Source organism: Eufriesea mexicana, unplaced genomic scaffold (assembly GCF_001483705.2).
Source record: "Eufriesea mexicana isolate 0111107269 unplaced genomic scaffold, ASM148370v2 scaffold4744748147, whole genome shotgun sequence".
Lineage (NCBI taxonomy): Eukaryota > Metazoa > Arthropoda > Insecta > Hymenoptera > Apidae > Eufriesea > Eufriesea mexicana.
Genome location: NW_016907952.1, coordinates 40,973 through 56,823, shown reverse-complemented (window position 1 = coordinate 56,823; position 15,851 = coordinate 40,973). Strand labels below are relative to the sequence as shown.

Genomic DNA, 15,851 nt, shown 5'->3' with positions numbered 1-15,851 from the left:
AAAACACAGTCTACCACGTGCACGCGCGATTACGTTAATATTTATTCTTCGTAGCTTCGTAGACACGCGCCGTGACCTAAAAATGACGGGTCGAAGAGAGTGGTCGGGAAGAACGAGAGAGAAAGAAGAGTAAAAATGACGCGGAAAACGAGGGATCTACGCGTATCCGGTTGACACCGCGAGTGTTCTCGTCAGTAGTAAGTGTCTACTGAATATGGAGTAGGAAGAGAACGAGCTTGGGACGGATAAAGGAAAATTAGTTTTCCACGGTAGCGGCGAAAAGCCGCGGCTCGCTATTACGATCTGCCGTCACGGATCACGCTTCGTGAGCCGCGATTCCATCGCGACGGTCGAGCCGCTTGGATATCGAGCCGGTTTCCGAACGAGACGTCGCTTTGTTCCGAAGAAAAATCGAATCGTGCGCGTCTTTGGTCTTGGACTAGGTCGACGCGAGTTTCATAAAAAGTTGGAATGGCGGCTATAAATACGGACTAAGGTTCGCATGGTCGTGGCAGTCTGATGGGTCGTCTCGTGTGCGCGCCGGTGTGTACGCTCGACCCTCTTCTCCGTTCGCAACGAAGCGCGCGAAAATTATGTACAACGATAGGTACATAACGCCTGTACGCCACGTCGAACGGCTACTTTGACTGGTCGAAGCGAGCATGCAATGGCCACTATTGCGGCTCGCTATGGCTCGAATACACCGGCGGGACGCGGCCGCGGTGTCGGCGGCGGCGGTGGTGGCGGTGGCGGCGGCCATTATAAAAATAACTGCTGATTGGACGCCCTACCAAGAAAAGTCGTAATCGCATCCTGAAATGCCTCTTCTCTCTTCTCTCTTCCCCTCCTACTCCTTGCCCTCCCCCCTTTTCTTTTCCCCTTGCCATTTCTTTCTCCTTATCTTCGTATCTTTCTCTTCGTCTTCCTCCTTTGCCGGTAGATTTCTGCCCGGTGTGTCGAACAATGAGACCCGTTCCTGCCGACTTCCACACCTTCTTCTTTCTTCCTCTTTCTCCCTCGCTTCTCCTCTCTCTGTGCTTCTCTCTTTCTCTCTCTCTCTCTCTGTCTGTCTGTCTGTCGAAAGTGGCACAGTGTTCTCGAAGGGGCCAATATCTCGCGACGCGACGTCCGCGTCGATAGCAGCGTCACCGTGGGACCAACAGTCCAGTCCCTTTCCCGTTTCTGCGCGTTCGATGCTCGCGCGATCTTTGCCCGCCAATAATTTATTTTCCCCGCGATATATAGGAGCGAGCTAGCCGCGGCCGTGATCGCGAACCGCCCATTTTCTTTCGAGGGCAACACACGCACCGGTAGAATGATTTGTGCGAAGCACGGGGAGCAAAGAAAAAGCACGGAACACGTGGATGGATTGGACAGCAAGGGGGTTTAGAGTCCGCGAGGCCTCGTCGTGGCAACGCGAGGATGGGAGGCAGGGAAGAATCGGGCGCCATTTTGCGAGCGCAGCTTTTATCGCCGCGCCCTATATAGGAACATTATGCCTGGGTTGCCGGGTTGCGCGTATATCAACAATAATTGCAGGGCCAATAATAAAGCTGGAGGGACCACGCTCGATAGCCCGAAATTGCCGGTTCCCCTACCCCGGCCTGCAACGTTTTATTGCCTCCACTCTCGAGAGCAGGAATGGCGGCAGCCCCCTTCGTCCTTCTCGATGGCGGATAAACGATCCTGCGATACGATGCCACCGCTGCTAGCGATGGCCACTCGATATTCTCTCTGTCGCCAGCTTCGGAGCCAGTCACTCTCGCGCATCTCTCCTCATTTTTTAACGATCCTCGCGATAACTGGAAAAATCTTCCGCGATATCTCTAAATCGGGTCGAATTCCGACGCTTTGTTATCTCGGAGAATTTTATCTCGATATCTCGATATGTCGAACGGTATCGGGAACGATCGATGACCCAACGACACTCTGCGCTCGCTCTGCTCCGCTCCGCTCCGCTCGGCGCCGCGAGCATACCGGGTCTAGTTACCTCCGGCTTGCTATTATTATTACGGATACTACTGCCGCTGCTGCCTGTTCTCGTTATTATTCCTTTTGCTGTTACTCTCCGTGGCAGCATCGTCGCCGTGGTCGTCGCCGTGGTCGTGGTCGTCGTTGTTGTTGCCGTTGCCGATGCTGATGCTGCCGTTGTAGCAAGGTGTTTCGTACGAAGAATCGTTCGCGAGCTCGTAAAGAGCCGCAAAGGAGAGCTCGCACGCGCGATAGTCACGAGTATTGCCCTTGTTAACGCCCCGTTAACTCGAACCTCTGGACAAACTCGTAAAATTTACCGGCTTCGAGCCGGTAAGACTACCACGCGGTGTACACGGCTGCCGGTGAATTTTCGCGTGACTTTAAATCGAGCCGGAATTATGTGTTTAGTGCAAACGTCGGCCGAGGCATCGCGATGCGAGAATATATCTCCGCTTCTCTCTCTCTCTCTCTCCTCTTCTCTCCTTCATTTTTTCTCCCTTCTTCCCTCCCTTTTTCTCTTTCCTCCACCACACTCGCTGCGCCCTTCGCCGCGATCGGTTCCCCCGGTTAAATCGGCGCGTAACGCGAGCCAGTGGAAGCAGGCCGTACTCGCGCGATCGTGGACGCGAGCGTTTAGCGCCATCTCTAAAGCGTTGGCACGCGGAGTGGAATCGCGCGGCGTTTTCAATTATTTTCGTCCATGGACGCGTATTTACGAGGGCAACGATCAGATTACGGCAGCAGCGAGGCTCGTAAAGCCGACGTTTACATACGCGTTGTTGAACCGCGAGATAGTCGCAAACGGGTCGCTAACTCTTGTTAACACCCCGTTAACACGGACCTCGGAACAACCTCGTAACGCCACGGCGACAGAATTGCCGTGGCCATAGGTACATGGCGGTATAGAGGAGCAAAGGTATGCAGCGATCGCGATCCGCTCGAAATTCCATCGATCCACCGTGACCGACCTCCGGGTGACCTTTTTACGGCTAATTCGAGACGCGAGATAGAACCGAGACGTATCGCGAGATCGCGGCTGATTTAGGATCTGTATCGGATTATAAAGGCGATGGTCGTGGCTGGTTGCACGGCGTTCGACACGATCCCGGCACGTTATCTTAAATGCCAGTTAAAACTCGCGTAAAAGCTCGTAAAAGGCTCGTTTGTTGTTTGCGCGAGCGAGTTCGCGATAATTCCGATATAACCGCGATTCTGCACGCGGAGGAGTCGCGTGAAGAAATATTTGCCAGATTATCCGCACCATCGATTCGTTTCTCTCACCAAGCGGCGTCCTCCTCTTCCTCCTCTGCCGCAACCCCCGTGCTTGCCCCATCCTTCGTGTTACCATTTTTCTTTATTCTATTTATTATACGCGAGCGTACGATACGTACAGGTAAGGAGATCGTAAAAGCCGCGGCGCTCGCGTGATCGTTACGAATTCGTTATTGCTCTTGTTAACGCCCCTCGCTGGAAGCCTTGGACAAACCTCGTAAAGTTTCAGCGGTGTGCGCCCCGCGTAAACCATCGTCGAAAATGCGCCCGAACCGATCACGTGACGGATAAGAAGACCCCGAAGTCTTGGGAACAGCGAGTCCGCCACGAACCGAACGCGATACCTTTTTATCACCGTCCCCCTTTCACCCCCCAGTCCTATTCTCATCCGTCCCCTTCTTCGTTTCTCTTTCGCTTTCTCTTCTCCCTGTCTCTCAACGGAATTGTTTGATTTCAGGAACGCCGATCAATCGACTGCCAATTATGGCGAAATCGGTGCTGGACCTGTACGAACTGTACAATTTGGTGATCGCCAGGGGCGGCCTGGTCGACGTGATCAATAAGAAGCTCTGGCAGGAAATCATCAAAGGCCTCCACCTGCCATCGAGCATCACTTCCGCCGCGTTCACTCTGCGCACCCAGTAAGTAGATCGTGAAGTTTCTCATCCGGGACCCTATTCCGCCCGTGCCTATTCGCTGGTAATTCGCATACAATGAGTCCCCGTGCCCGACAAAAGCTCATCTGAGCATGAAATCTGCGCCGATGACTAAGAACCAGGCCTTTCGTGTCGCTCTCTCCGCTTCCCGAAGAAGCTGTCCGCGCCGCCGCGAGCCATTTTCTTTCCCATTCGTTCTATCCGATCGATCGTTTCTTTCTTCTCTTAGCCGCGACTAAACGGTAAACTGGTAGGTAGATGGGCGTATAGATAGGCAGGTGTTACGCTCTTCGCGACTTTGCTTGCTCGAGCTGGCTCGCAAGATCGATTCGAAAGGAGAAAAAGTCGTAGGGACATCAAAGGGTGCTCCACGCCTTCCGGACAGCCGTTGTTTGGGAAACGCTATCATCATTACCGCTGGCAAACGCGAGCGCCAAGGAGGACTGTTTGTGTGCTTAAGATGGCGGCTTGTATCAGGAGCGGCGTGTTCTCCGCGAAACAAAAATATACGAAGCGCCGCGGCACAAAAGAAGCTCGGCCAGGAGAACACACAATATTAACGCTTCTGGCCGTGCTGCGAACACTCAAAACCATGGAAAGGAGTCGTGGAGAGTGAGAAAGAGAGAGAGAGAGAGAGAGAGAGAGCGAGACCCGGCTCGTGCCGGTTAACCCCATTCGTCACCTGCCAGAGGAAGTCGACGCGGCTTTCCTCGCCTCGTCCCCAACGAGTCCGAGAGGATCGAACCGGGTGTCAAAATAAAAATCTCCGTTTGGTGTCGGGATTCGACGAACCGATCCGTTCCGCGTGTCCAGCGCGGAAAAATACACCACGCGCCTTCCGGGAATTAAACATCCCCAGATTTCCCCTAGACTACGATACTCTTTATCGCCCGAAGCGTTACACCGACGTTATTCGCGAATTACGCAAACTTGCAGTGTCTTTTGCGTCTGTGGTTAATCGTGGAGGAGTTTAAGATCGTAAAACCAAGTTTCCTTAACCTCTTACCTTACAACTGTAGCTCCCAAGGCACGTGCTACGATCAGACAGCAAAGTCACACGGTCACACGTCGAGCATATCGTCCGAACGCGGCGAAGAATAACACGTAACTGACAAGCCTCAACTTGTCTCGACAGAAAAACATCGACGAGGATTAACGGTCACACGTCGAATTCCGTCCGAGCGTGGCGAAGAATAACACGCAACTGGGACAGGAAAACATCTGCGAAAATTAACCATGAGCCTGACCCGCTATGTTTACGTTCGTTTCTATCCGCAAACGTCTCTCACTCGTTATACTCGTGTTCGACCCGATTCCCTTACCACGAGTTTCGCGCGATATTTCAGGCGAAGGGGTTAAGATCGGTATTTCTCTTCTCGTTGCTTTATCGCTTCGAGGTTACCTCCAAACCCCGGGAAAATTTCAAAGTCCCTTTATCGTTATCACTTTATCGTTTTGTTCATCTTACCTGGATTCCCCTAAATTGGTAATTTTCTCTTTATCAGTTGGAACGTTATCTAAACGTTATTTACAAATCCAGATTTCCACTAGTCTAGTATCTTTCCAATTATTATTAGAAACGTCACTCCCAATCTAGCAACCCCATCCATATTATTCAAGATACTATCTAAACTTATTTACGAATTACGTAAACCTTCAACGTCTCGTCGCAACCTGTCATTCAGTTTAACATCGCGAAACGCACGTTTCCCCTAGTCTAGTTCCTTCCTTCTTATTATTAGAAGCGTAGCTTCGATATTATCCACGAACATTCTCGAATATCCTAGCTACGATATAAATGTAATTCGGCAATTGTAAAATCGCCAAATCGCCAAATCGCTGCAACCTCCCCTCCCCTGATTCTCCGAAACGTTATACGAAGGTTATTTGCGAACGTCCGGAAAATTCAAACATGGCCGCGCAACTGTCGTTGCACGTCGCCATTGATCGAGTTTGAAATCGCGAATCCACTTCTCTGCGATCTTCGATGAGGGTACCCTCGCTCGCGTTTGCGAGCTCGCCAAGTTCCGGGCAGGATAGTTAATATAAATTTGACGGTCGATTTATCAGTGACTATTCCGGTGGCGCGATTCGCGACGCGAATCGTCCGGCGGGGCAGGATGAAATTAATTAAACGCTGGCGAATTTCGCGACGACAAAGGGAACGTTCCGCGCGTATCGCGCGACGAAGAAGCACGCGCGCGAGTTGGCGAGGAGGCGCGAACAAGGAACAGCTGCTTCCTTTCGCGAGGCCGCTTAATCGTCTTCTCGCGGTTTCGACGAGCTGGAGGCATCGGCACGATATGCATCCGCTTATATAATACCGAGCCTGTCCGCCGTTGCAACGAAGATTTATTGGCGTTTCACTCGTACACGGAGTCGCTTCTAAATAGGATCCGTAAACTCGCGACCGGGCTGGATGCAACGGCGCGGAAAAAATCCCTAGGGCCCCGATAAAAGCGGCGCGCGCCGGTTTCCCGATCCGCCATCGAGGTGACGCGCGCTCACGCACCGCGGGCTAATATGAATTATACGGGCGCGATGCGAGCGACATCGGTCGTGAAAATAACCCCGCGACGCTCGGTGCGTGACGCGCGACAGAACGTCGGGACGCCGGCGCATCCATCATTCCGGCAACCGGTTATCTCCGACGGTGGAACAGGGACAGACGGAGGAAACGAAATTGTAAAGGAAGACGGCGGCTACCGGCGGGGGCCGCAGAGTGTATCGCGGTGCTACGACTATATCGAGCCACGCGCCTCCAACGTGTAATTATTTATACCGCGAGGGAGGCAGCGGCGAGCTCTCGCGCGCGCCAGCCGCTGTTCCATTGTGTCTACCCAGCACGTCTCGTTGTTTCCGACAAATTTGACGCTCTTGCACCGGCTCAGGATGAATGATACACCGCGGACAAGGCGAAACCAGCGGAGAAAAGATACAAGCACGCTGGCCAACGCGCCTTACTTTCGTTTCAACGATTCCACTTTCAGAGGCCACGGTTTCTCCGCGTAACGAGCTGAGGTGGAATTTAGACCGGTGCTGGTGGAGGGGACGGAAATGTTTTTGCATATCGAGATTCGCGTTGGGATACTCCGTTTGGCGAGCGCCATTTGTTTCTTCTTCGACGTCCCTAGATTCTCTGCGCATTAGCAGATCGAGGCAAATACGAGAGACATGTCCTTGCTCCTAGATTTTTATTACGGATGATGCAAAGAGGCTAATAGTTCGGAAGTCCAGTCCTCCAAAAGTTAGCCTCAGAACAGGTCGTCAAATTGCAATCATCGAGACTCAGTAACGATCCAAGGAAAGGTGCAAACAGTTTTGCAATCTGAATTCTCTCGCGTGCAAATCGGACAGTGACTCGGTTGCTCATGGCAGATGTACTTCAATGACGGAACGTTCTACGGAAACCAGGTTTCATCGGTCATGGAGATGTTTTTGCATATCGAGATTCGCGTTGGGATACTCCGTTTCGTGAGCGCCATTTGTTTCTTCGTCGACGTCCCTAGATTCTCTGCGCATTAGCAGATCGAGGCAAATACGAGAGACATGTCCTTGCTCCTAGATTTTTATTACGGATGATGCAAAGAGGCTAATAGTTCGGAAGTCCAGTCCTCCAAAAGTTAGCCTCAGAACAGGTCGTCAAATTGCAATCATCGAGACTCAGTAACGATCCAAGGAAAGGTGCAAACAGTTTTGCAATCTGAATTCTCTCGCGTGCAAATCGGACAGTGACTCGGTTGCTCATGGCAGATGTACTTCAATGACGGAACGTTCTACGGAAACCAGGTTTCATCGGTCATGGAGATGTTTTTGCATATCGAGATTCGCGTTGGGATACTCCGTTTCGTGAGCGCCATTTGTTTCTTCGTCGACGTCCCTAGATTCTCTGCGCATTAGCAGATCGAGGCAAATACGAGAGACATGTCCTTGCTCCTAGATTTTTATTACGGATGATGCAAAGAGGCTAATAGTTCGGAAGTCCAGTCCTCCAAAAGTTAGCCTCAGAACAGGTCGTCAAATTGCAATCATCGAGACTCAGTAACGATCCAAGGAAAGGTGCAAACAGTTTTGCAATCTGAATTCTCTCGCGTGCAAATCGGACAGTGACTCGGTTGCTCATGGCAGATGTACATCAATGACGGAACATTCTACGGAAACCAGGTTTCATCGGTCATGGAGACCTAAAACCGTGTCTCGAATTTGGAACGACAGGCTCGTTGGAGCGGTGCAGCGCGAATTTGATTATCACCCAGAAAGAGAGATTTATGCGCGGAACCAGCGACGCACACCTGGACAAAGGCTCGTCGCGTGCACACAGTGGAAAGAAGTGCACGAGAGGGAACTATGCGGCTATAGCGAGTGGTTGGTTGTTGCTCACGCACGAGACACAGCGAGTTTTCGGTTCGTCGAGGGAGAACGGTTGTTCGCCGGGGAAGGTGGAGGAAGAAGAAGAAGACGAAGGCGAAGAGGAGGTCGAAGAAGAAGACAAAGAAGTCGAGGAGGCGGAGGAGGAGGAAACGACCGGGCCGAAGGGCTAGTTTCGGCCGCAGTCTGGCAGACAATCGTAAAAGCCGAACGATCCCTGCGCGAATTATAGGCCGCGGTTCTCTTGCGAGAATATGTCTATCCACGAACGTGTGTGCGGGCCCAGGCCGATCCTCTAGCACAGACCAAGGGGCTTCTTCTTCGTCTGGCTCCGATTCCGCGTCAAAATAAACAATATCCGCGAATTACACCACTCACCCCTTTGCAGTGGAATCCTCCTGAGAGGAGGAGGCTCGGAGCAACGATTCCGCATTGCGGTTTCTCAGCGTCAGTGGATGTCCGATACATCCATTCGTTCTCTTATTTCGCAGGAATTTTGCAATTAACCCTTTGCACTCGAGAGGTGCCTCTAGGTCACCATTTGATAAAATTTCGAAGCTCGATATTAATTAATATATCAAATTTAAAATAATTGAACAGTGTGCGAGATATCGAAATTGAATAATTCTATGTGTTAATTATTATACGATTTCTTATTTGCTACTCAAAAAGTAGCATCAGCTTTATGGAAGAAAATTTTTCAACTCGTACCCCTCTTTAGCCAAAATATCGTCGAGCGCAAAGGGTTGAGCTAACTCCGATATTTCTTCTTCTCTTCTTATTACATCCTGGATGGAATTTTCAATCTTCGTTTTTGCAGAAATTTTGTTCTCTCTTTTATTGTCATTTAACCTTCTTATTTTTAGAGCGTTGAGTGCTACGTCAGTTCCAGGGAACTGACAGTAGACTTTCCGTTTTGGTCGACATCGGTACGTGAGACTGGTATTGTCAAGGGTTAAATTATTAATGACAATTAATAAATTGGAAAAAGTAAATTCCCTCTGCTGAAGTAAATCTTTACACTTCCGTAGCTTTTTCTAACTGATCGTCTCTTGGTGATCGCCTTTTTGCCTTTCCCAGGTGGTATTCCCCACCCCATTATCTTCTGTTTGTAATTTGTATATTTGTGCATTGGCTGCACCGTTTTCACAGTCCAAACAATAAAGTGAAACGTAGTAATCTTCTGTTCATACTCTTCGGCATACTTGACTGCTCTAGTGCTCACTCGCATCTACATTTTCGACTAATATTATGGTGAGCTGATATTTTTGCATAAATAAAAGGATCAGAACCTATTGCATTGCTATAACCATTTCAATTCCTATAAGTTTTTGACTAAAATTTTCAATCTTGTCGATATTTTCGACTAATATCGTAGTGAGGCAATATTTTTGCATAAACGAAGGGATCAGAACCTATTGAATTGCTACAGCCATTTCAATTCCTATAGGTTTTTGACTAAAATTTTCAATTGTATTGACATTTTCGACTAAATATCGCGGTGAGCTAATATTTTTGCACAAATGAGCATAACAAAGTGAAAGAATGTAATCTTCTGCTCATACTCTTCAGCATACTTGAGCGCCCTAGTGCTCACGTGCTCACTCGCACCTACATTTTCGACTAATATTATGGTGAGCTGATATTTTTGCATAAATAAAGGGATCAGAATCTATTGCATTGCTATAGCCATTTCAATTCCTACAGATTTTTGATTAAAATTTTCAATTGTATCGAAAATCTAGTGCAAAAATCTGTATCTGGTGCACACTCGCTGCCGTCTGAGCGGAAAGCATAGCAAAATCGGCGCCGCACTCAACGTGTTAATGTCACATGTGTCATTTTCCAACTGAGCAATGCTAGATACCTTGATTATGATCTTATTCTATTTTGGACGAGTTTCGATGAAGATCGACGAAATGTCTGGAGCAACTTCATCGCTTCGTTTTATTTCATTCCTAACCCGCGTCCTCTATTTCCGTCCAAACTTTGCTCTCTCATTATCGCATTTGTCTCCCACGAGAAAAGCCGGTCGATTAGTTCTAGCTAAAATTCCTGTAGAGACGGTTAACATCCCGTTGTTGTTCACCAACTACGCGAACCGTTCTTCCATTTCGAATCATCGCTCGCGTCTATTTTCGCGGAAACTTTCTTCTCTCTTCATCGCGTTCGTGCATCGCGGTGAAGATCCGCGAGACATCGGACCCCGATAGGCAAGATTTAGCCAGCGGTCTCAGTGGGTGACGTCTCGAAACGTAGCCGGGCGATTCGTGTGTGGCGAACACAGCGACATCGTTCAGGTGCAATTAGCGCGGTCTGACCGAGCATTAAAGTCGACCGAGCGGCGCAGATACGGAGGAGGACCGGGACGCGAGATTAAATTGAGCGGCGCGCAGTGGCGACGTGTACGCGGTGCGGATCTGCCTTGCCAATTTCGCGTTCACCGAACCGCGGCCTGTCCCTCCGCCACGATGGACAATGCCGGGCTGTGGCGTCCGCGACGCGATTTCGATTAACTCACGCCCACCTCGGCCGCCTCGTTTTCCCGTCGCGTTTTATTGCGCTTCGTTCGCTCGGCACGGCTTCGTCGAATCGTAATTCTCGTAAAAGGCGAAACGAAAATTCGCGCGGCACGCGTTGCGCGATTCCGCGCGTTGGCTTGTCTCGCTTCGAGCAATATTGTCTTAGAAAGCGAGCAATAACGGTCGCGAGCGGAAAATCAACACACCGCCCATCCGCTTTCTACGGCTCGGCGCTTTTTTTCCCCCTTGCAGATACATGAAATACCTGTATCCGTACGAGTGCGAGAAGAGACGACTGTCAACGCCGGCGGAGCTTCAGGCGGCGATCGACGGGAATCGTCGGGAGGGACGTCGCAGCAGCTACGGGGCGTACGCGGCTAGCGGCGGCGCTGCAGGCGAAAGCCTCGTGCAGAGGAACCCCCACACGCCCAACTCGCTCGCGTTGCACGCGCAAATGACGCCGTTATCGTTGGTGACGGCGGTGGCTGCCGGTGGTCAACATCATGGGCCGCAATCGCTGGTAAACGGAAGCGCCGCGCACACACCCCTGCCCCACCATCCGCACCATCCTCAACACCCTCAGGGACTGCCAGGACAGCCACCGAACGCAGGTCGGTATATTTTCTCTTCAAGCGATCCGCGAGTCGCGTTTCTGCAGTCGGACCATCTCGAAGAGGTTAAGAAATGATCGAGCGAGGGAGAGGGAAAGAGAGAAAAGGGAAAAGTGAAGGAGGGAATCGAAACGGAGTCTACATAGAGAGGGTCTAGATGAAAAGTTAGCGGTACGCGAGGAGACAGATGCGAACGGAGAAAAAGAGATACGTCGGGAAGGGAGTAGAAGAGGAGCGGGTTTATTTTAAATCGGTAGTTAGGGTTCCAGGCCTCCCCGGAGATGATGATGCGAGAGCGAAGGAGGCGTAATTGATTGTACGATCCTCCGGGAGACAGGCGTTAACGGATGACTCTCGCTAACGAGCATTCCTACTTCCCTACCCTTTTCTTCCTCCTTCTCGCCCCTACCACCATCGTGCTTCGCCCCTTTCGTCCTTGTTTCGCCACCCTCTCGCCCGACGTCGCACCAATTTTGCTCCTACGACTCGCACCCTCCTCGCTCGTCACCAGCGCCGCCCCTCGAATTTCCCTTTGCCTCTCTTTGCCTACTGCGTGCTCGCTTTTCTTTCCGCGCCGCGCCATTTCCTTCCTTTCTTCTGCATGCACGATCTATAAAAGACACGATCGTTTATTCGAATGACCGTCGTCGAACTAATCGAGTTCACGTCCAGGTCCAGTCATTTTCCATGTCTCCGGCGTGTCCGATGGAGCCACGCGAATCACGCGTACCGTGGGTCGCTTTGATTTAGTATCGCGAATCCAGACGTCCCTTTGAAACGCACCAACGATTGTCGCGAAGCATCGTTCGATCGATCCGTTCCACGCGAACACCGCGTTTCATTTCGTTTCGTTTCGTTTCGTTTCGTTTCGTTTCGTTTCGTTTCGTTCCTCCATGTTAATCGTAACCGGCTACAGGACCTATCCCCGGCATGGCACCGTCCGAGTTCGAGGCACGCATGGTCGAGTACGTGAAGTTGCTGAACAAGGAGCTGAGAAGCGCTGGCGCGGGCACGCCACCTCCGATGATCCATCGGCAGGGAAGCGCATCGCCACCGTCCTCCACGCCGCCGAGAGATGGTGCATTTAGCGCTCTCGAGATGTCCCGGTTAACCTTGTGGAACATGTACAACAACAATACCCTGTATCCGGGAGTCGGTCACCAGCCACCCATGTCTCCTCAGGCCTCGCATTCTCCGGTACCCCCGGCCTCTAGCCCCGAACCTCAGAGGGAAGCTCTTGACCTCGGACTCAGGTAAGGATTTACGATAAAGCTTGAAAAAGGTTTATGACCGTCAGTTTGGCGGGAATGGTCAAGTTTTGTAACGGGTTCGTGCGATTCCGTTAGGTCGTCGCCCGTGTCTTCGTCACCCGCCAGGCAAAGTTCACCGTCATCGGGAGGTAGTATGCAAGTGAAGAGGGATCCTGATCTGACCGGCACACCTGGACCTCCACCCGCGAAAAGGCTACTCTCGGACGACGATAGTCCAATCGAGAAGAACGCTACAGCCTCTGTGGGCACGCACATTAAAATTTCCAATCGAGGTAAGCGCAACTGCGGCTTTCGTCTTTCCCGCGCACGACGGCTGCGCATGCGCCACCTGGCGCCAGTCTAGCGTACTACGTAGTATATTCGCGCGGTGTCGTTTCCTACGACGCAACCGGCGTGTGTGTACAGTAATGAAATTTTCGGTTGTAGGAGACGGACGGAACGGTGACAATTCCTTAGTAGTCAGTATGGAGTTGAACGGAGTGATGTATCAAGGTGTTCTGTTCGCCCAAAGTGACAGTAGGACCGCGAGCAGTACAGCGACCAGCAACAGCAACAATGCGAAACCGTCGCGGAGCATGGTCTCGTGAACGCGCAACGATCAACGAACCGTCAGCCTATCCACGATGTCTCGATACTTAACGATCATAGCATTCATCTGTAGCGATAATAACCACCTCGTGAACGGACGAAGCAGTCTGCCATCGTAATGTTAGTCACCGATCGATCGAAGGATTTTCGTAATTGTACAAATCACGAAGTGTGTCCCGTGTTCCACGAGAAATCGACGGTGGGAGTCGATCCGGAGAAGGTATGAGCTCAGTTTAGTTCGTCGCGTGCGTTCGCTCGCGTCGAACCCTCTCTCTGGCGAATCATTTGTTTCGTTGCGTGGCAAATCTATCGTTTCTTGGGTTTTTTTCGTTCGCAAAAGACGTTCTTGCGACAAGCTCGGAATTCGTGTTGTGATATTTAGATACGCGCGTTCGATCGATCGTCGATGCTCGCCTGACGTTTTGTTTCTTGTTTCTCTTGTTACCGGTATACGGGAATCGTGTGTACCTTTGGTTGATCACGAGCGAGCGTGAAAGAGTCGAATTATATTCATCGAGATTGATTTTCTTTGACCACGTTAACGAGTGGACGACGAATCGAGAGTGTCGTGTCTCCCTTCCGTCTTTGAGTTCTTATTTGTACGTTCATTTCTTGACATTCGATTGGCTCGAATGGTCGGTATTGGTATTAAACTATACACGAATACCCGCCAGATCGGTAGAAATTGTATAAATGTATGATGCTCGAATTAATCGCGACCATGGTAGGCTGCTCCGCTTCGACAATGATTGAAACGTTATTGTGTGAATAGTGTATGTATGATTTGTGTGCAATGAAAAAAAAAAAGAAATGTCTTTTTTAATTATATTTCTCATGCATTGCGTTCCTTTCATTCAAGAAGAACTTTTCGGTGTGTCGCTCGCCGCAGATCTCGCATTGTCTTTCCTTTCGTTCAACTTAATGATATAATTAAAAAAGAATAAAAGAATACACGAGAAAATGATATTTGTACGGGTGAATTAGAGCGAAAAGCATTCTCCGAAGAATCTTGACTGGAAGCACTCGGCCAAATAGAGTAATTGCTCTGAGAATCGAACTTCCAAACTGGATCGATCATTTGTCCTTTCTTTTTTTCTTTTTTTTTTTTTTTTTTTTTTTTTTTTTTTTTATCACTTTATCACCGAATCAAAACATCTTAACTTATTTATTGACGCTGATCTCTCGTTACTCTCGAGACTCGAGCGTTATTCGCGCGGTTAGTTTCTAGTAGTTTTCTTTTTCCCTTCTTGTTTGACGCGACTTGAGAAATCGGTTTCTTTCCGATATTTTATAGCATTTTAATTCAACGTGTACATTTGTTTTTACCACACTATTAATATGATATCGCAGCGAATGTAGAAAGAAGGATGCGTGTATATATGTATACACTACATACATATATATATACACAAATATATATATATATACACACACCATACACATACATATATATACACATCTACGTACATACATAGACTATTGTCCATCTTGTCGCTCGTTCGTTAAGTGTACATAGTCATTTGAACATTTTTTTCTTGCAAAAGGGACAGAGCTAAGTGCGACAGTTTACGAGAAGATACGCCATTATTATAATTATTATTATTATAATTATTATTATTACTGTTAGATATAGAGAAAGAAAGAAAGATATTATGTATCGTGATTTTTATATTATTACGCACGAATAATTTTTATTTTCTTTTACTTTCTTTTCGTTACAGCCAGATTTGTACCGATGCGCGATCGTTCGTTTTTCATTCGCATCCTTTCTATATACAAGATTCGCGCGTGGGTTCGCACCACGAAATCGAACGAAAAATCCGAACGAACGGAAAGGCGGAATCGTTTCTTCCTTTTTTCTACTCCATGTTCTCGCGTTAGTTTCTTTCGTTTGTGTCGGATGCGCGAGAGGTACGAGCGTTTGTTATTAAAGCATTTAACCGCCTAGCACCCGAACGTTCGACCCAATCGTAGCACCATTTCGCACCTTTGCTGTTTGTCCCACGCGTCGTCCATCTTTAAGTTTTCCCCTTCCCCTTCTTGTATCTTTTTTTCTCTTTTTTTTCTCCTCTACGATAAATAACCTCGTTTTCTCGATGTCGACTAGGGCCAGTTCGATAACGATACCGCAGGCAACGCTGAACTGTGAAACGCTGAACACCCATGAACCGATCTATAAATGTATAAATATAGCAACGTCTACTTTACATAATGCTTAGTATGTAACATGCAGGAGAATCATACAGAATTGAAACGTATCCCCTTAGAAGACAAGCGTATTCACAAAGCGATCAGAACGAGAATAAAGCATCCTTAGTCATAGTCGTTAGGATAAAAATTTAGCGAAGGTAAGATATTAGAGAATAATACGCGCGACAGTAATACAAAGGACATAGGTTAGGTCGGAGGAAGGGATATTGCGAATGATTTTTCGTCGATCTCCAACAAGATATAGCGAGAAGCGAATATAACGATGGCTTATTCGATCATCTTAGGATTTGCGTATTGATTACGATGCGGTATTGAGAAGGAAGAAACTGTTTTATTGTTTATAGCTCGAAGGTTAGCCAAAAAGACTGTTACATAGGA

The 15,851-nt window shown here is 49.1% G+C and overlaps 1 protein-coding gene across 1 annotated transcript in view; it reads left to right on the top strand.

The window, feature by feature from the left end:
* The window catches only part of retn (retained), a 112,313-nt gene extending 97,983 nt beyond the window's left edge, over positions 1-14,330 (top strand). The window contains exons 5-9 of the mRNA XM_017899150.1: positions 3,704-3,887; positions 11,045-11,403; positions 12,320-12,656; positions 12,750-12,946; positions 13,101-14,330. Coding sequence (XP_017754639.1) covers positions 3,704-3,887; positions 11,045-11,403; positions 12,320-12,656; positions 12,750-12,946; positions 13,101-13,261 — 1,238 coding nt within the window. The 3' untranslated portion in view covers positions 13,262-14,330. The remainder of the gene's footprint in view (positions 1-3,703; positions 3,888-11,044; positions 11,404-12,319; positions 12,657-12,749; positions 12,947-13,100) is intronic.
* Positions 14,331-15,851: the final 1,521 nt, after the last annotated feature.